Below are 20034 nucleotides of genomic sequence, written 5' to 3'. Positions count from 1 at the left end.
AGTACTTGGTGCCACTGTGGTTGAAGCAGTACTTGGTGCCACTGTGGTTGAAGCAGTACTTGCTGCCACTGTGGTTGAAGCAGTACTTGCTGCCACTGTGGTTGAAGCAGTACTGGCTGACACTGTGGTTGAAGCAGTACTTGGTGCCACTGTGGTTGAAGCAGTACTTGCTGCCACTGTGGTTGAAGCAGTACTTGCTGCCACTGTGGTTGAAGCAGTACTTGTTGCCAATGTGGTTGAAGCCGTATCCCCTGCTCCAGTGGTGCTTTGTGCTGTTGCAGTGTTTACTGTTACAGCTGCCACAAACAGGACAGAGATGACCAGTTTGGTGTACATATCTAGAGGAGTTAAGGAAAGGTACTCAGTTAAATAATATAATGGGACACTACACCTAAAGTTACATCTGCAGTAACGGTGGTTCTACCAGTTGAGCTCAGATAAAATATTTCATATAGAGATTCTCATTTATCGTAATATAAAGGTGTTAAAACGTTCAAACCAACCCAAATGTAATATAATATTTGAAATCTAATCTAATCTGAGTTGCATTTGATTTTTTACCCCTCCTAATTGTGCTGCCTCGGCGTTGCTTTTGCTTTAAGCTTGTGAACTGCTTCCAAATTCCAAAGTTTAGAGGAATTCAACCTATTTTCCTAAACATAATTAATCATGTACTGACTAAGATTAGGGTTTGTTTTCAGCTTATAGAACAGTTAACTAAAAAGACAAGATAGTAAATTATTAGAGAGTAGACATACACTCATATTTTTATAGAGATGAAAAGAGGACTTCTATAGGTTGACCAATAGAAAAGCAGTGAACACATCACAAAATGAGCAAAACTGTTATGTGTGTGATTTGCTCATATCCAGTTTGTGAGTCTGTGAACCGCCCTTTTCCTGCCTACTGCATCAGTAGAGTAAAAGCAAAGGATCAACCTAGGTGACAATCTTTACAGACTATAACAACAATTATTTATAGAAAGTTGAATGATAAATCAAATAGACTTTGGCACATTCCTCCAGAACTAATTTCATAATAATAAATTAACATCTTGCACACACATTATTTAAGCTTACCTGCAGTTGTTCTTGTCTTCAGTTCAAATGATGTGATGAATAGTTGTTAGTTCCTTCTTAGATGTTACTTAGAGGTGAACTGCCTCTGATGTTCCTAAATCTTGAGCTGGGAGCCTGTTGACACCTGTTGACTCCCTGTAACTATTTATACTGAGAGGGAGGGGAGAATCAAGGCGTAGAAGCCCAACACCTGTCTGACAACCGGTGGAGATGTTATGAGAGTCGGAAACATGCCCCTGCCAGGATACCTTGAATGTTTGTTCAGACAAGTATCATCGAAGCCAGGCTAGAACTGATCCAGAGATGCCCAAGTCTGAGAGTTTAGCTCATGGCTGACACCTTGTTGGTAAAAAGGAGGCAAAGTCGTTAGCTGTGAGACAGGTGGGTGGCAGAGGTGGGGGTGGATAGAGAAGTGACTTGAAAGTGGAGAACAGCTTTCTGGTGTCTGTTATGTTGCTGAGCTTGTCCTTTTAGTATTCAGTCTTTGCTCTAATGATACTGTAAGAGAAAGATTGAAGCAAATCCTGAAAATCGGCAAGAGCAGGTTGAGATTTGGATTTGCGCCACTTTCTCTCAGCACTCCTGAGCACAGTGCGTTGTTCATGGATCTGGTCAGTGAGCCATGAGTTGGGAGCTGAAGGACGAGCAGGTCTAGAAGATAACGAGCAGAGACTATCCAGGCGGTATGAAAGCATATTGCAGAGCCTGTCCGTTGCTGCGTCTGTGTCAGAGGTGGAGAAAACCTGTGGCGATGGAAGCGTTGCAGAAACCAGGGAACAAAACTGCTCTGGGTTGAGAGATCTGAGGTTGCGGCCGAATGTTTCCAGAGTAGTGGAAGAATGTGACGGTCTCAAGATGGAGACAGTGAGCTGAATGAAGAACTGATCTGACAAATGCAGAGGACTGACAGAGATGTCATCCACAGTGCAGTTCTGGATCAGAACGAGGTCCAGGTTGTTGCCAGCTTTGTGGGTTGGAGGAGTAGAGACTAGCCTCAGGTCAAACATGTTCAGTTGCCTGTGGTTTGTCCAGGTGGATGTTGAGGTCTCCTAAGACGATAAGAGGAGTGCCATCTTCAGGGCGAACTCGGGCAGGTCTTGACACTTCCACTGATGCTCCATCAAAACAGGTGCCTTTAATATGGTCTTAATTGGCTACAGCAACCCCCTGGTAGAAACCAAACTAATTTGTGTGCCTTTGTTAGATCAAAGGTGTGAATGCTCGGTGATTACTATGCTGAAAATACCACAAACAACAGTACAAAACTCTCTAACTACAGTTCTTAAAACGTATCGAAACAGACTGAAAAACAGGCTAAACCAGCAGACTCAAGAGAAATGACAAAAACTCTGCTACCTCTGAAACTAACAAATTTTGTTAGGAACAACCCTTGTAGACATAGTGTCTCTGAGGTTTTTGGCCAAAACAAAATAATCTCTGTCTTGTCTGGATGTAGGAGAAGGAAATTGGAGGACATCCAGGCCTTTATGTCTTTTAAGCATGCTTAACGTTTGACTAATTGATTAGTTTCTCCTGGTTTCATAGATAAGTATAGTTGGGTATCATCTGCATAACAATGGAAATTTATAGTGTTTACTAATTAGGTTGCCTAAAGGGGACATATATAAAGTGAAAAGAATCGGTCCAAGCAGGGATCCAAGCACAGACGCCTGTGGAACTTTGTCACTAACTTTTGTGTGCATGGAAGATTCATCATTAACATGCACAAACTTGAATCTATCTGATAGATACAATTTAAACCACCCTAGTGCTGTTCCTTTGATCTCAATGACATGTTCCAGTCTGTGTAATAAAATGTTGTGATCTCTTGTGTCGAATGCAGCACTAAGATCTAACAGGCTGCTCTGCTAAAACCCATGAGTCCCGAGTAGGATTAGCCTGAGTAGGGTAGCCTGTTTGTAAAGATAGATTGAGCTGATCTAAACTTTTTATATGAAGGCGGGGGCCACAAATTATTGTCCCGCGGGCCGCAAATGGCCCGTGGGCCGCGAATTTGAGTCCCCTGCTTTACAGGCTAGGCAAGATGCATCAGAAACAGAACAGACAGGTTGAATCAGATTACACCTCACGGAACTACTCCTTTGTTTGTACAACACAGAGTAAAAACTGGAAGTGGGGGCTGGGACGGTGGGGGGACACTTTCATCACTGTCTTCTGAATTCACCACACTGATTACTGGGGATAGATCAATAGAGTCCCTGTGGTTTAATACTTACTTTAACCACTTAATGAACTTTTCGGTTTAACACTGAGGTAGTGAAACCAAAATGAAAATGTAGAACAGTGTCACCAGAGTTCTGTCAACATGAAACTTCACTCTTTCCTGTATTTAGATAGAATCCAATAAGGAAGATAGCTTCTTTGTGTGAGTGACAGAAATAATAAATCAATCATTGTTAATTGCTGTTTGTTTATCTGTGCTATTAGTATTAACAATATTTTGATAATATTGACAATTAATATTTGTGTTTTAGTCCCTAGAGAATAGATAGCACCTTTTGTTTGAACCAAAAGCAAAAGTATTGGAACGGCTATACTTAAACTAGATTAAAGTGAAGAAGACTTAAATGTTTCCATAGATGTCTGAGTCACAGGAGTGGCCATGCTTTATTCTTCAGTATTAATAGATGAGATGTCCATAGTCTATCAGCAGACTTACAGTTTGTAATCCAGATATTCATCCAATCTGTAGGTTGATAGATATTTGTTTCTACTTTAGGGGCACAAAGATCAGACAATTAGGCTTCAAATATTTATTATATATGTTTTAAAACATTTAAAAAGTTGTTACATAATTCAAGGTGCAAAAGAAATTTTTATCAACATCTGATATTCTACGTAGTCAGCAGTCAATCTCCCATCTTGACATACATACAAACACATGTACATAGTTATTAGATCAGCCAGTGAAGGCTTCATTGTAAAAGTCTTTCTGAAGTAGTACCTATTCTGAGAGGAAGGAAAACCATTAACACAATCTTCCTTATTGGGTCCTCTGTTTATGTACACCTGTACTGGATGACTTTATCTGGACTGATGTGTTATTAGTCATTATGGTTCCAGTTGTAATTCTGTTTTTCCATTTTACCACACCTCTGAGTATTCAATAGATTCATTAAACCTCTTTATGAACGAATTCTCTTGTTAGTTTCAGACCATTTCAAATCAGTGGAAGTCATGCTTCTACTTCAATCTTTGGTGAACTGAAAACAAAAATCTCTATTAATATGACAGGAATAGTGTAAAATATATTATGATTTTCTTGTCTTGACTTATTGGGGTTCCGGTTTCCTCATAGCATAGCCAGACCCGAAACTCCCAAAATGATTAGCAGAGCTATGGGGAAGGATGGAAAGTCAGAAAAATATATTATTAGACATTGTTTGCTTTGATTCTTTGTAAATGTCTCATATATATATATATAGTTTAAAAAACACAAACACAATATTGTTTGTCTTTACCTTGCGTCAGTGACTGCTGGAAAATAATGCCGTGGCTGGTAGTATTCGGGGAAGCTGTGGTGTTAGCAGTTAGGTTAGTATAGCTGACCGGGCTGTTAGGGTCCGACAGATTGGTAGCAGTGACCTTCAATTGGAGTGTGGGAGATCCCAAAGTGCCAGAGCCTGAGAGAACAAGAGAAAGATAACAAGATCAGAAATAGGTTTTCACATGGAGAAATATGAAAATGGAAAGTGCTCATGATATGTGTGGGACTTGATCTCTGTAACAGGTTAGCTTACTGTTGTCATATGTTCCAGTGGAGACTGTGGCAGTTGTTGGTGTTGCTGTTGCTCTAGTAGTTTGGCTTGGTCCTGGGGCAACAAATGTGCATTGGATTCTGTTTCCAATGACCTTGCCCTTCACAGTTTTCACTTTCAACTGGAGAGAAAAGACATTTGAACAGATGAATTTCAGAATTTCATACAATTTCAGTGGTCTGATATTATAACAGCTTAGATACTCTGGTTAAAGCTCCAAATTTGAGAAATGTAGAACTCACATTGTTTGTCAAAATCAGGTTGTTGTTGTAGAGGACGGTGGGAAAGAATTTAACATTGCCGTTGTTGTTTGCACAGACATAAGTTGTGTCGTTATTTCCCTGTAGAGTACAAACAGAAACAGTTCACAAAACCTGTTTCTATAGATAACGTCAAACAATCTATATGAACTCAACGTTACATATCAAGCTACTTTTACAAGTGACAAGTGAAAGAATTTAACATACCAATGTGCTGGAAAGTGACAGAGTGGTAGCAATGTAGCCTGTTGAGATTCCTGAGAGACTGAATGTGTAGTTTTGATCACTCTGCTGCTGAGCAGAAAGAAAGTAGCAGGATCCCACTGTGGAGGGGTCGCACGAAGAGGGCTGAGACAAACAGAGCCCTTGGGTCCCACAGCCTGTCCTTGAAATAGTTGTCTGCAAAAGACATAAAGAGCATTTCAGTGCATTAGGTCATGTGAATGTCATCAATAGTACTATAAACTACTTTGCCAGTTGGGTTCTGTTGTTGTTGCTGTTTCTTTTTTTTTTTTGTAAAAATCTATATTTTCTACTTATTTATTTATTGTTATGCATCACTCACATTAAGGACATCCACAACAATGTTAGATGCCACAGTTGTTGCAGCTGCAACTGTGGTTGAAGCAGCACCTGCTGCCACTGTGGTTGAAGCACCTGCCGCCACTGTGGTTGAAGCACCTGCCGCCAAAGTGGTTGAAGCACCTGCCGCCACTGTGGTTGAAGCACCTGCCGCCACTGTGGTTGAAGCACCTGCCGCCACTGTGGTTGAAGCACCAGCCGCCACTGTGGTTGAAGCACCTGCCGCCACTGTGGTTGAAGCACCTGCCGCCACTGTGGTTGAAGCACCTGCCGCCACTGTGGTTGAAGCAGTACTTGGTGCCACTGTGGTTGAAGCAGTACTTGCTGCCACTGTGGTTGAAGCAGTACTTGCTGCCACTGTGGTTGAAGCAGTACTTGGTGCCACTGTGGTTGAAGCAGTACTTGGTGCCACTGTGGTTGAAGCAGTACTTGCTGCCACTGTGGTTGAAGCAGTACTTGGTGCCACTGTGGTTGAAGCAGTACTTGGTGCCACTGTGGTTGAAGCAGTACTTGCAGTACTTGCTGCCACTGTGGTTGAAGCAGTATCCCCTGCTACAGTGGTGCTTTGTGCTGTTGCAGTGTTTACTGTTACAGCTGCCACAAACAGGACAGAGATGACCAGTTTGGTGTACATATCTAGAGGAGTTAAGGAAAGGTACTCAGTTAAATAATATAATGGGACACTACACCTAAAGTTACATCTGCAGTAACAGAGGATCTACCAGTTGTGCTCAGATAAAATATTTAATATAGAGATTCTCATTTATCGTAATATAAAGGTGTTAAAACGTTAAAACCAACCCAAATGTAATATAATATTTGAAATCTAATCTAATCTGAGTTGCATTTGATTTTTTACCCCTCCTAATTGTGCTGCCTTGGCGTTGCTTTTGCTTTAAGCTTGTGAACTGCTTCCAAATTCCAAAGTTTAGAGGAATTCAACCTATTTTCCTAAACATAATTAATCATGTACTGACTAAGATTAGGGTTTGTTTTCAGCTTATAGAACAGTTAACTAAAAAGACAAAATAGTAAATTATTAGAGAGTAAACATACACTCATATTTTTATAGAGATGAAAAGAGGACTTCTATAGGTTGACCAATAGAAAAGCAGTGAACACATCACAAAATGAGCAAAACTGTTATGTGTGTGATTTGCTCATATCCAGTTTGTGAGTCTGTGAAACGCCCTTTTCCTGCCTACTGCATCAGTAGAGTAAAAGCAAAGGATCAACCTAGGTGACAATCTTTACAGACTATAACAACAATTATTTATAGAAAGTTGAATGATAAATCAAATAGACTTTGGCACATTCCTCCAGAACTAATTTCATAATAATAAATTAACATCTTGCACACACATTATATAAGCTTACCTGCAGTTGTTCTTGTCTTCAGTTCAAATGATGTGATGAATAGTTGTAGGTTCCTTCTTAGATGTTACTTAGAGGTGAACTGCCTCTGATGTTCCTAAATCTCTAGCTGGGAGCCTGTTGACTCCCTGTAACTATTTATACAGAGAGGGAGGGGAGAATCAAGGCGTAGAAGCCCAACACCTGTCTGACATCATAGATTTTTGTTTTAGGTGGGGTGGGGAATACTGGCTTTCAACCTTGATGACTAACATGATAAAAACAGACACATAGTCATGTAAATATGTTGTTTTTTAGTTTGTTTTAGTTTTTTTCAAAAATTAACTTTTTATTTAACTTTTGTTAATGCTTGTGTCTCCAGCTCTAAATTTGAGTGCACAGTTAGGGCTGGTCTTTCTAACTCCTTTATTTTTTTATGGCAATCCTAATGTAGCCTCTTCCAGGGCAGTGTTTTGTAACTTAAATTAAAGAAACTGAATTGAAGTCCAAACCTTCTATTTATGCCAATTCCAAAACCATTTGTTTTTAACATCACTGTGATAAAAAAGATCTTTGAGCACCTAATCAAGTCAGAGAGATGTTCACTCTTGTTAAAATGTACTGATATTTCCATGTTCCATTTTACAGCAACAAAAGTGGGTCTTCAATCCTGACTCTACTGTTTTAAAAGAGGTTGGAATATGCAAAAAGACAGACCATGTAGGGTGTATGTGCATGTGTTAAACTAGTCACAAGACCAGTGCCACAATTTAAAGAACTGGTTTGTCAACAGAAATACAAGTTTTAAGGTTTGTTTCACTACACCCATTGTATACAAAAGTTACCCTAACAACTGAGAAGGCAAGGCCACACAACTCATGCTGTAGTAATGAATGGTAGCAGTCATTCAACTGTGACTGTACTATATGATTACAGGAATGATTTACTGAAATGTCAGCCAAATGTTGTCAAAGAACCACAGACCTGCCACAGCTCAGGAATGTTGACAAAATAACTCAAATTACAGATTTATTAAAAGAAAAATAGAGAGAAGTAGGTTGTACGTATTAAGGGTTATGGTTAAATTTAGATTAAAGATCTCAAGGAGTCAAAGATTCCTTTCAGTGGAGCAATTCAATACAGTTGTTTATCTTGCATAAAGCTGTGTAAATCCTGCAACACTTTGTCAACCTGCTTAACAAAACGTCACTGGAACATCCCAAATCTCATTCTATTCACATCTTGCACATGCCACAGAGGGGTTGAACTTTCAGCTGTATGTAACAGTGTGCTGCCAGGCTTATGGAAACTGGTAACAGTAAAATTGTAACTTAGCGCATTAAGTTTGTGTTTTTCAAAAGAGGAGATCTGCTAGTGCCTATTTCTTTTATTCTACTCTTTCACTTTTGTTCCAGATCAGTCATCAGACAACTTCACGCAGAAAATGTACAAATCCAACTAAAATGAAATTTAGGACCGTTTCTAAAGAGAAAGTAAGAGACACATATAGACTAGAGTCAGTCAAGTACACATACTCTGAGTCTACAAAGCCTTACTGTTATAACATGTAAAATGTGGCCTTACAGCCTGCTGGATTAATCACCAAACAGCAACTTTGGTACAACTATGATCTGGATGCATGAGAATAGTCACACACTATTATGTTACTGAGCTGCAGACTTGTGACAGGATAGTTTCTACGCCTGCAGGAGTTTGAGCTCTGGGGTGTTACCTGTGCTTGCTCAAGGCTTGTTTCAGGATCAAGAAAAGCACAAGAATCTAGCTCTGCTTGTTAATCGCCATCACTCTTTAACTGCAGCTGTCCCTATAGATAACACATAATACACACACATAATACACACACACACACACAATAAATCAGCTCACTTTCAACATCATGTAGTGTTTCTTCTCCCCTCCTCACAACAGACCGACTGCTAAGTCTACTAATAGGCCAATTTGTTTTGTACTTCAGCTTAATTCACAGAGTTGAGTGAAGAAGAAAGAAAGAAAAGAAGAAATTCATTCAATTAACTCATAATTTTACGTTTAATAATGAATTTAGACGTCAATCCATTGATGGCTAGGTGTGTGTACGTCCCTTACCTGGTGAGAACATGGCACCAGGACGCACTATGGTAAGAAGGCCAGTGTGATGGTTTGGGAAATGTTCTGCTAGGAAACCTTGGGTCCGGCCGTCCATGAGAATCTAGATGGTCAGATATGTTGTGAGATACTCTGTTTAAGGTCAGCACTGGCAGCCGTTCAACATTAACATCATTATTGCATTAAAGGTCATTTAGAAAAAATAAGATTCATAAACATAAAAATCAAGGCAAATCTAGAGTTTTGTTTGTTTGTTATGTTTTTTGCATTGTTTACAAAATAAAGAAAAACTGTTCAAATAGAAAATAGTCATATTGTGACATTGTCTTGAACTACCTAGAGCATATTCTGTCAAGAATGAATCATTAAAACCTTTTCAACATGTGAACAATGCAGCCTTCCGAAAAACTAAAAATATCCGCCCGGGTTTTTGCTTCACGTACAAAAAAATGCCCAAGAATTTCCATCAAGAAATTAAGATGGACGTAAAGCTTTTAAGCTGTTTGTGATGCCATTATCAGCAGCATATGCCTAGTCACATTGATAAGCTTTTATTTGTAATTGTAATGTTTTATTTGTAAAGTGCCCTTCATACAGTGTTACACACGATGGCTTATGAGGACAAAAAAAGAATGCACAGCAAAAAGTTTAAAAGCACTTGGCGACTGCACACAGAAAATTGATTATGAAATTAAAATGATTAGAAATAACAACAAGATTCAAATAAAACAAAGCGCAACAAAACATAATAAGCAAAAACATGTGGAAGTAAAAATAAAATGGTAGATTGGTAAGAGAGAAAGTTTTGCATCTAAAAACCGAAGCAAATTTAGGCATTTTCACGACCTATGACGTGTTTGTGCTACACACAAGCAGAATGTCAAACAGGTCAGTGCAAGATGTACTCCACTAAGAAACTTGATTTCTCTCAATATCTAACCGGCGTATATTTATATAGCACCAAATAATTCAACATTCAACAAGAAGCAACCAAAACACTGTGGAGGAGAGGGTAACAAACAGGGTGCAGTACCAAGTTATACTTCAACTTACAACTTCAAAAACCTAATTATGTTAATTAGAAAAATCTGAGTCCCATACCCACCATGTACCCCAACAACAGCACTCGGTCTGTCAAAGACTCAACACTGTAGATGTCCATATTAAAACATTTTACATTGTCAGTTCAATTGTAGCATTTTTTTTCTATTTAGCATTAAAGGCAATTCTAGGGGGATTCGGGAACTCTAAGCAAAAGGGAGACTTAGATTTAAGAAATATCCAATAATTAAATAAATAAATAAATAGTAAGTCTTGAAGGCTCAAGAGACTTACACTTGGACTGAAAGGTACATAGGCTTATTGTTTTTTCTGACGGTGGTTCATTTTTATTAATGCACTCATATAACAAGTATTCCGTCAGGAAAGAGCACTACTGGCACAAGAAGACAGAAACAGACTTACAATAGGAGATTTGGTGTAGCAAGACCTGGGATCTTTACCCACTGGACTTGCTCTTCAGGAAAAGGGGTGGGGGGGTAAAAGACCAGAGGGTAAAAGCAGAATACTATTTAAAGAATCCTTGAGGAATGCGTTAAGTATGAAAAATAATGAGAGCATCAAACATTGCCCAAGCCTCATTAGCATGTACAGTTTCCCACCTGAACCAAAAACAATAAGTTTCTGATTTAAAGGCTGATTAGGGTAGAAGTGACAATATGCAGTGACTTGTTTCCGTTTAGATCCACTGAGTGTTGGACATTCTAACTTTGCTGTTTAAATAAATATTTATTTCAATATTTAGTGTATTGATAAAAGCACATGGAGATTTTTTTTTATTTACTTATGTTATTAATTCCTTTGATTGCATTTTCTTCAAGTCTGTATGATAAAGACCTGGTCACAATTGGAACGATGGTGTCAATTCTAGATTTTGTTTCTTTACAGTAAATGTCCTTGTTAGACTAGTTCCTTGTAGTGATTTTTTCCATCCTGCAGACTCCCCTCCCCCTTCTTTTGGTCTTTTTTTAGAAATTTGCATTTGATCGGCCTGTGACTCAAGTTTAAAAAAGATCATACGTTTGTTATTTAATTAGTACAATACTGAAACTGAACTTGAATATTTTATTTTCAGGAACTATGCATTTGCTCATAAAATATACACATCCTTTAGAAAATGAGGTGTGTGCACATAAGATTGTTATTTTAATGGGTCTTTTGCTTGTACTCTCACTGCAGCACTCATGTTACACTGCCACTAACACATGGTTAATGTCCAACAACCTCTTATTGTTGAACATTTTTCTTTCTTAATTCATTTTATGAGTCATAGTACGACATGGTTCAAGAAGCATGAAGGCCATTGCTTTGTGTAGTGCATCTCAAGATGTGGTAAAAGCTTCCCAAAGTTCTCAAACTTGACTTGATCACCCAGAGAAAAACAAAAGACACACTAAACTAAGTGAAGTATCAAGGAAGTGTTCTGAAGGACAGATCAGAAATAGGTAGTGTACTGAAAGTTGGTGTACTTTCAACCTGCCATATTCCTGTTGTTTATAGATTTGCTATTTGCTGTTATTATGCATGATGACTAATTTACAAATACAGCTACAATATGTCCTGTTGCAAGATTGTTTTGTCAGAGGAGAGTCATTGTGTAACTATGTTGTAGTCACGATTTAACAACAAAAAAATAAACACTGTTCACAGAAGCACAAACGGGAAATTTTACTCCAGAAAAACGTCTGCTTAACCTTTTACCATCCTTTAAGTAAGAGGTTCCTTTGAGACCTGAGTGAACAAAAGAATTACAATCAAATGCCAGTTCAACAGACGTCTAGGTATGCAAGTGGGGTTTTAAGATGCACCCAAAGAAACATGAACCTATTGAACTTATCGACCAACTTGTTCCTGCTCAAGATTTTAATTAGGTCAGAAACAAATGCAGATGTTGTTGTGGTTGCTCAACCTGGATTTTCTAGTTTGCAACTTAGTGAAATGATTTACATTCTTTCTGGACAAGGCATTCCTTATAGTACCACACACATTCAGTTCTGTTTATGCTTTATGCTTGGTTTTATACTACTAGTGTGTTTTTTTTTACTTCAGTTCTTGAAGTGATCGATAATCAGAGTGCAATCAACACAAATTTAAATTTGGCTTTCATGCAACTATTACTCTCTGAGCAAATAGTCACACCTCATCTAACAATCTTTAGTTTACTGGTCTGTTGAGTTCTACCTTTCACAATCAAGATCAGAAATGTGATACTAAATAGATGAGAGAGATAAGTAACAACTTGTTTTACTGCAGAGAAATTGACAGGAATTTAACAAACACATGCTGAAATAAATTACATAAAATTACATATTTCAAAGAACTACTTTAAATAATATAAATATTTTATATAGTGTAAATACTTTAAATATTGCTATGAAGCAGCTACTTAAAAGTATAATGGACTAAACTACATCCCACTTCTGTTAAAACTCAATATCTTTTTAGGGTTTCCTCTGTGCAGATTTAGGATTCTGAATATTTCTGTCCTTTATTCTTGAAGCTTCACAGGTTTCTTCAGATCAGATTCCAACTGCTCTTCATCCTCTTCCTCCTCTGTCCCATCCATGATTTTCTGCAGTTGTTCCTTAATGCGGTTCAGCTCTAGCAGCCCGTCCTGCAGTTCCTTACAAACCTCTCGGATCTTGGCTGCAAATTCTGTCTTTGCGCCCTTTTTCAGCTCCATGGAGTCCTTTGCCAGGAAAAATACATCAAGAGCCAGGAAAAGACCTGACATAACTCCAGTGGTGATGCTCATCACCTGAGTGGCTTTAGCAGCACCACCTGCCACTCCAAGGACCTGAACAGTACTAATCAGGTTCTCTGTGTTGACCACCAAAGCTTTCCCAGCCCGGCCACCCTCCTTCATTACATGTTTGACATTCTGGTTTAGGTACTTCTTCGAAATGCTCTCAGCATAATTCTCAAAGTTCCACTCTGCAAGGACCTCCATCCCTACCTGTCAGGGAGATAAGAGGAGAGATTTTTTTAGTGAGCATTATGTTTGAAATGCAGTATTTTGATGATTAGAAGTGCAGAGATTTAGTTGTTTGGCTGTCAGTTCCTATTAATCCAACTGCTGCTCAACATTTAAGCAAGTTGTTGCAGCTTTCAGCCATAATACAGCAGGCATAAATATCCATAAATACAGTGGCAAGAAAATGTTTGAAATTTGACAAAGACACCCTGCTACTTCAATGTTTTCCCTACTTGACCATTTCCAATGATGCCCTCTAATCTTTGTCTGTCTCTCAGGGTTGTTTCTTTATCTCAATAATGACCGTTTATTGTGCTAGAGTAGCTACAGTCCTATTGTGTCTCCATGTGGAGATTCTTTGAAATCACTTTGTAACCCTTTCCAGCGTCATGTAAATCAACTATTCTTGATTGTAGATCCTCTCAAAGTTCTTTTTGGTGAGGCATGGCTCACATAAGCGGAATCTTTTTGTGCGGAGTAAACTCAAGAGGTATGAGGGGATTTCTTCTGTGAAAGTGGCTCTAGTCCACACCCTCAAAATAATTTCCTTAACAAGACACTGTGTCAGGTGCTAGCACCTGAGTACACTTAGCTTTTTTGGGGTCATCATTCTAAGGGTTCACATACTTTTCCACTAACATTATGAGGTTTTTATAGTTGATCTCGATGAAGACAAGAAAGATATGTTTTTTTTGTGTTATTATTTTAGGCAGATTATAATGACTTAGATGAAGATCAGATAATGTTTTATATCAAATTAATGCAGAAAACCACAAAATTCCAAATTCCTACCACTGATTATAATGTGCGATATTGTATGCAACTAAAACAAACTGGCTTAAAACCTGTCTTCTTCAGTATCTTCTGACCTGCAAAAACTCCAGGCACTCCTTGATGTCCTTCATCTCCTCCTGGTAGTCTTGGATCATCTTCTCCACCTTTGTGCGATCTGTCTTTGAATGGACAGTATCTGTGATGCTGGCGGAAGCAGACGTCACCCCTCCCGCTGTAGCTACACCGATGCCTACAGCTGTGACAATGAGCGATGTTCCTGCTGTGAACGGTGCCAGAATGAGGCCGGTGATAGTAGTGACAGACCCTGCAACACTAGCGAGCCCTCCGCCAACACTGGCTGTGACTGTTTTCTTATGGAAACTGTCGGCAGAATCGGCCACGGCGAGGAGCTCCAGAATACGCTGCTGTAGTGAAGCGCCACGCTGGTTGAAAAAGCGAACGAAGAGACGAGCTGCCATGAAGACACGATCAGCTGCTTGTTCAACCACCCTATTTTACAAAGAATAGAAGACACTACATTAACCAAAAAAACATGCACTGGATTTATCGAATCCTACAAAACTTAATTTAGTAAAGTAAATATGAACTTTAGAGCTTGAAAGTAAACTTTTGAAAGACACTAGAGCTAAACTAAGGCCTTAAAAAAGGTTCATTTTCACTCTGTATAAGATGTTTACTTACTCTTCAGCTTCATCTTCCTGGTTTGCATCGTTCCATTTCTCCCAGCCTAACCCAGAAAAGAAATTGTCACTGTGAACTACAAGTAAATGGGTTTAACACTAATCAAACAAAATAGCAAGCATACTTTCTGCTGCTCTCCACCACATCAGAAGGCCCTCTTCATCCTGGAAATGAGCAAATTTTGACTCACTGATTCTGCAAGCATCATTTACAACATTTAACAATATTGCACATGAAGCACAAAAAAATCAGCATACATCTAGAGGGTCCAGGGCTGTTCTTTCACTGGGCACTGTTACTTCAGGCACTTGTAGTGTCTCAACTTCAGCAGTCTCCTAGAACAGAGAGGAGGAAAACATTGTTAAGTTAAGTTGTTATTTATTATACAAAGGTCTGCTAATCACGTCATGTCATCTTGCCGCACCCTATGTCCACAACTTAAGAATGCCTGTAAACCCATTGTGGTCTGCTGCAACATTGCTTCTCTGCAATAAATATATTTGTTTTGATGATCAGTCCAAAAAAAGTGCTTCTTTTAGTTTGCGGTTATAAACTTACCCTATAGTTTGAAGTTATATAATAATAGCACTGACAGTTAAAGCAGGAAAAAACATTTATGATGTACAACATTCATTCCAGTAAAAAGCAGCACTACCGCATTTGATATTTCCAGCAGTGGGTAAAAGCGTCCCTTCGAGGAAAAACACTCCTGGAACTACAGCTATTTATGTCTGAATGAGGAAATGAACTGCATGCATCTTGCATGGTGGGTCTTTCCTGTCCTACTTTAATATTTTTCATAAATAATAATAATAATGAAAACTTTATTGATCCCCTGGAGGAAATTGCAGTTGGACAGCTGCCAGATGTATGTCAGCACTACTTTGGGGTTTCAGTATCTTGTCAAAGGACACCTCATGGTAAGTTTCTCATAGTACATAATAGACATATGTATTAGGCAACATGAAATCAAGATACTTGGGAAAATAAGCAGGTTTTGCTCTCCAGTGTCGCTTAGTGCTCCTGAAGTGGGGTTGTCATGTTTTCTATATTATTTACAGTCTTTACAGTCATATTTTCTAAGGTCTTAACTCTTATACACTGTAAAGTGCCTTTAGATGCCATCTGTTGTGTTTTTCTGTTATAAAAAAACTGAATTGAAAAATTTAATTGAATTAAGTCACCTGAAAACCACACTTGTTTTAGCCTGTCTTTGCATTTGGTTTATTTTCAATGCTGGAATTCGACATTCTTCATTAACTAACTAACGTTAGTTACAACTTCATTGTACAACGTATTTCTAATATTCTTTTCGGTGTTCTTTTAAATGTTCCTGAGTTTGTTTCAATGTGTACTCTTTCATATACAGCACTTGGAATTACCTGTTTGTTAGGAACTTGGCACTGACACAGCTGCATTGTTGACAAACCTAAGGCAGTACCTGAGAATCGATGACACTGTTGCAGAGGCCATTGAAAGCTGAAAATAATCACTAGCAAAGTACAAACTAGACACATTTTGATCCAAACGAGGGGCACTGGGATTCACTGTGACACAGCTCCTAGTGTTAAGTTTCGTTGTAGTTATTATGGTTAATTAAAGTAATGAATCTGAATGTGGTTAAACCTCAGTTTAACATGCTGCAGTATAATTTGTTTCATGTAACAGCTGTTGTTATTGACAGTAACCAAACAGGCTGGAGAAGTTACGGGGTTACATAGTTTTCTTTCTCCTGTTCAACAGGTTCATGACTCACAGATCACAATAAGCTCTTTATACTACACTGTTGTTTTTAGGTTCATCACACCAGGAAGGATCACGTTAAATGCTGTGACATCCATTTTTTTCCTAGAACCGCCTGTCTGCCTCATGACTGATAATAACTTTCGTGAAAGACACCTAAGTGCTGTGACAGGGTTTGACGTCATATGCTTCTCCCCTGTCAGATACTTGGCACCAGTATGGCTAGACAACACATTTTCTTGTCATCTTGAGTATGAAGAAAAAGTTATTACTGTTAAAAGGCAGTTTAGGGTAACCAGAGGTCATGTTTATGTTTTTAGATCTACAGCATAAATGTCCATCTAGATTAATTTAAGACAGTATATTAAAAAAACATCAAACCGCAATATAAAACTAAATATTTAAAACTAAACACGTCTCTCTATGATGCCGTCATCTAGATGCCCAGAGTTGGAGCATTGCTCACTGTGAATAGTTTGGTTTTCCTGGTAAGACATAAGAAACAGAACATACTGGAAATTAACTGGGAAAGCACAGTTAAGAAGAGATAAAAAGAAAGGTCTTGACGTCCAGTTTCTTCCATTTCTGACAGGTAATATTAAGTGTAAGTAAGTGAAAAACAATTAAAGGACAGGATCACTCATATTGGTTCAGCACCATCTAGTGGCAGTAGTAATAATTACACTGGCAGATCGCAGTGTGACAGCATTCTTTTTTAACCAAGCTTAGGCTTTCTCCATGTGCTGTTAGAAAACACTTAACACATAATTTATGCAACCACAGGCAGACAAATGGACTGAAACTCTTTCCGTATGTATATGTATGCATATAGGCGGGGTGTCCTGGAAATTTATATGACAGAAAAAAACATGCTATGTCAGTAACATTCAGTAATAAGCTGACAAGGGCTGTATATAATCAATCATCCATTAAATATTGAATTATTAGAGTCTTCATATCATAATTCATACAGTACCTTTGGCTGTGAGGACATGAATGGGATGACTCTCTGCATCATTCCTGAGAACATCCCCGGGTTCTAATGAATAAATACACAAGTAGACAAATATAACTTAAACTAATCACTCAACTAAAAGTTTAACATTAGAAGGTCAGGTTTATTTCGATCAGAGGTTTAGTCAAAATGGGACACACTGGAGTCTACCTGTTTGGCTTGACTTGACTCTTTTCCAGTCTCATGTGGATTTGCAGAATCATCATGAGGATCGTTGTTTGGAACCTAAAAACCCAGACGTGACAGTGAGGAAACAATTTTTCATCGGAATGACGCCTCATTAAATGTACATATTAACTCCAGATTCATGAAATTAGAGTCAATTTCAGAATCCTATACACTAATAAATGTCAAAATGGCATATTCAACGTATTTGGAAATCAAAAACTGTTCCACGTTTTTAAATTACTTTATGTCCCTGTGTTACATCCACAGTAAGTCAGATCTGAAGCTGCGTTTGGAACAAACTTTTTTAATATCAAATGTACAGTATCTGTGTGAACATCTGTGTGACAGACTTGAACAAGTTGACAGTCTTTATTGACTCTCAAACATACAGAGGCCCCACTTCAATCGACGAGGAAATTAATTTTTTTTATTTTTTTACTGTGCGACTTTCAGCAACTACTCTACTGTGAAGGTCACAGCCATTTTTACTCTGTGAGCTTGTTTACAGACAAATAACAGTGCCCCTATTTTTAGTTGTGAAGAAACAAGTCATGCGGTGCAGCAATGTGGATCACTTATGTAGTGAGTACATAATAGTTTATTGTTTAAAGCCAGTGAAGTTCTGGAGGTAAGGGCAAATAAACTACATCAGGTTACTTATTCACAGACAAAATGTTACCAGCTTTATAATAAAAAACTACTTGTTTTCCCAATAGTGTTATATTCACATTATTATATTGATACAATGTGACAAAATCCTTTTCATGGTTTTCCTATCTGACAAGACTCTGAGGTCACGCCCTGCTGCAGTGACTGAAGATGCAGCTTTGGACACTTGTGTGAGTAAAAACAGCTCAGTGGACATCCTACCGCGTGACGCAGGTCATATTATAGTTAGCACTGGAACACCTTCAGTGCTGTGGTTACCTGGGGAGTGGACTTGAACGGGTTGAGCCTCTGCATGACCCCTCTGAGCAGACCAGGGTTCTGCAAAGCAAGTTTTTAATACAAGTAGTTATTTACTTGAGCCATCAGCCACAACAGTGTGTAGTTTTTCTTTTTCTATTGTCTTCAAGTCAGAGCTTCACAGAGAGACCTAATAAGGATATATATATATATATATATATATATATATATATATAAATGCAGCATCAGTGTCAAATGCGACAAAACAATTCACAACTTATAAAACCATTTCCAATGTGTGACTCTCTGTATGGAGCTCAGTTGGTTTCCATAATGAAGTGATGCAGTCTGACAGGACCTGTAGCACCAGGTGTTTTCCACTACATGCATTTACCTGTGAAGCTGCAGAGACTCCTGCATCCTGTCGGTTCATGTTCAGATCCTGGTGAAGTATGAAGTTCCCAGTTAAAGGTGTAAACAAGACAACATGTCCCACCAAGTTCCTCCTCCGAGCAGCTTTAACAAGTGGACGTGAAGCCGCTGCTGTTCAGCATTTATCTCCTCTGAAACTGTTTATACTGAAACACAAACTATTTTTGACATTAACAGGTGGTAAATATGAAGTCTGACAGCCTCGCTGGCTGTGATTTGTAAAGCTAAAAGTGTAGAGCTAAAGTGCTGTTGTCCGCTTTTCCCAGCTTAGACCAGCTCACCAAACTCCGTTCAAAACGTTTATAATTTAAGATACTGCTTAAACTTGTTAAGTTAAAAACAAGTCGTGAAGTATGATTTGACTTCTATTTTAAACAAAGTCGCTTCGCTAAACAAATCGGCTTACATCTTATCCACCTTACAACTTTAATTCAGTAATATTTTCTTTATGTAAACATCGTGGAAAAAGCTCCGGGCGTGTCAGAGCTAATTAGCTAATGAAAGTTACAGCGATTTAGCTGCAGTGTTTCTTTTGGATAAAAGTGTCCAAACGGGTGGACAGAACTTGTAAGCAGAAAAAAAACACTAACAACTATTTTAACTGACAAAACATTCAACAAACTTTGACACGTAAAACGAGGTAAAAACCCACATTTGGTTAACGGAGTCCCCGGAGCGCATCGTCCTCTGTGTCCGAGCAGAGAAATGTTGGACGACACGACCCGAGCAGAAAGAGTCCGGTCAGCTGGAGGAGGTCTGTAAATGTACAGGATCTACATCAGAGTGGACTGAAGACACAAAGACAACTCGTGTCCAGGTCTGATCAGTCGTCCATGTGTTTCCCCTCCAGTCCGGGCAGCAGCAGCTCCCAGTGAACCCTCCGGATCAGGACTGGACCCGGAGAGGAGCTGGAGCAGCAGCTGGGGCCTGAAGGAAATCCTGATCCGTCTGTTCCCAAATGAATCATTTGTTGTTTAATGTGTAATTTATTCTTTATGTGCTGCTCGTGTTTAAAATTCAACTGTTTCATACTTGAAAAGAGGCAAAATTGTTTTTGTTTTATAAGCAACCAAATACTGTGAAAGTGAAATTAAAATTGAAA

The 20034-nt window shown here is 38.6% G+C and overlaps 1 protein-coding gene across 2 annotated transcripts; it reads right to left on the bottom strand.

Annotated features, from left to right (window-relative positions):
* Positions 1 to 11269: 11269 nt before the first annotated feature.
* On the bottom strand, positions 11270 to 20021 carry si:cabz01007802.1 (apolipoprotein L6). Of its 2 annotated transcripts, XM_026352799.1 has the most exons (10): positions 19585 to 20021; positions 18895 to 18942; positions 18522 to 18581; positions 17577 to 17651; positions 17388 to 17450; positions 14926 to 15003; positions 14793 to 14832; positions 14669 to 14714; positions 14062 to 14476; positions 11270 to 13174 (listed from the first exon to the last, which is right to left on the bottom strand). In XM_026352799.1, the coding sequence occupies exons 2-10, from the start codon at positions 18931 to 18933 to the stop codon at positions 12707 to 12709; spliced, it is 1284 nt and encodes a 427-aa protein (XP_026208584.1). In that variant the 5' UTR covers positions 18934 to 18942; positions 19585 to 20021; the 3' UTR covers positions 11270 to 12706. The 2 variants fall into 2 exon arrangements, with proteins under 2 accessions (XP_026208584.1, XP_026208583.1); XM_026352798.1 differs by lacking the exon at positions 19585 to 20021 and having other exon boundaries at positions 18895 to 19577.
* Between the last annotated feature and the right edge of the window lie 13 nt (positions 20022 to 20034).

This window comes from Anabas testudineus, chromosome 18 (assembly GCF_900324465.2).
Source record: "Anabas testudineus chromosome 18, fAnaTes1.2, whole genome shotgun sequence".
Taxonomy (NCBI): Eukaryota; Metazoa; Chordata; class Actinopteri; order Anabantiformes; family Anabantidae; genus Anabas; species Anabas testudineus.
Note: the sequence above shows the minus strand (reverse complement) of the source record. Positions and strands in the feature narration are given on the sequence as shown.

What these genes read in the sequence shown, in the direction of transcription:
- si:cabz01007802.1 (XM_026352799.1), bottom strand. Translation starts at nt 18,933, where the DNA reads ATGAACCGACAGGATGCAGGAGTCTCTGCAGCTTCACAG. An exon ending in GTGGTGGAGAGCAGCAGAAA is followed by an intron (nt 14,715 to 14,792) that starts GTATGCTTGCTA and finishes TTTCTGGGTTAG; the next exon opens with GCTGGGAGAAATGGAACGAT. An exon ending in AGTGCCTGGAGTTTTTGCAG is followed by an intron (nt 13,175 to 14,061) that starts GTCAGAAGATAC and finishes TCTCCCTGACAG; the next exon opens with GTAGGGATGGAGGTCCTTGC.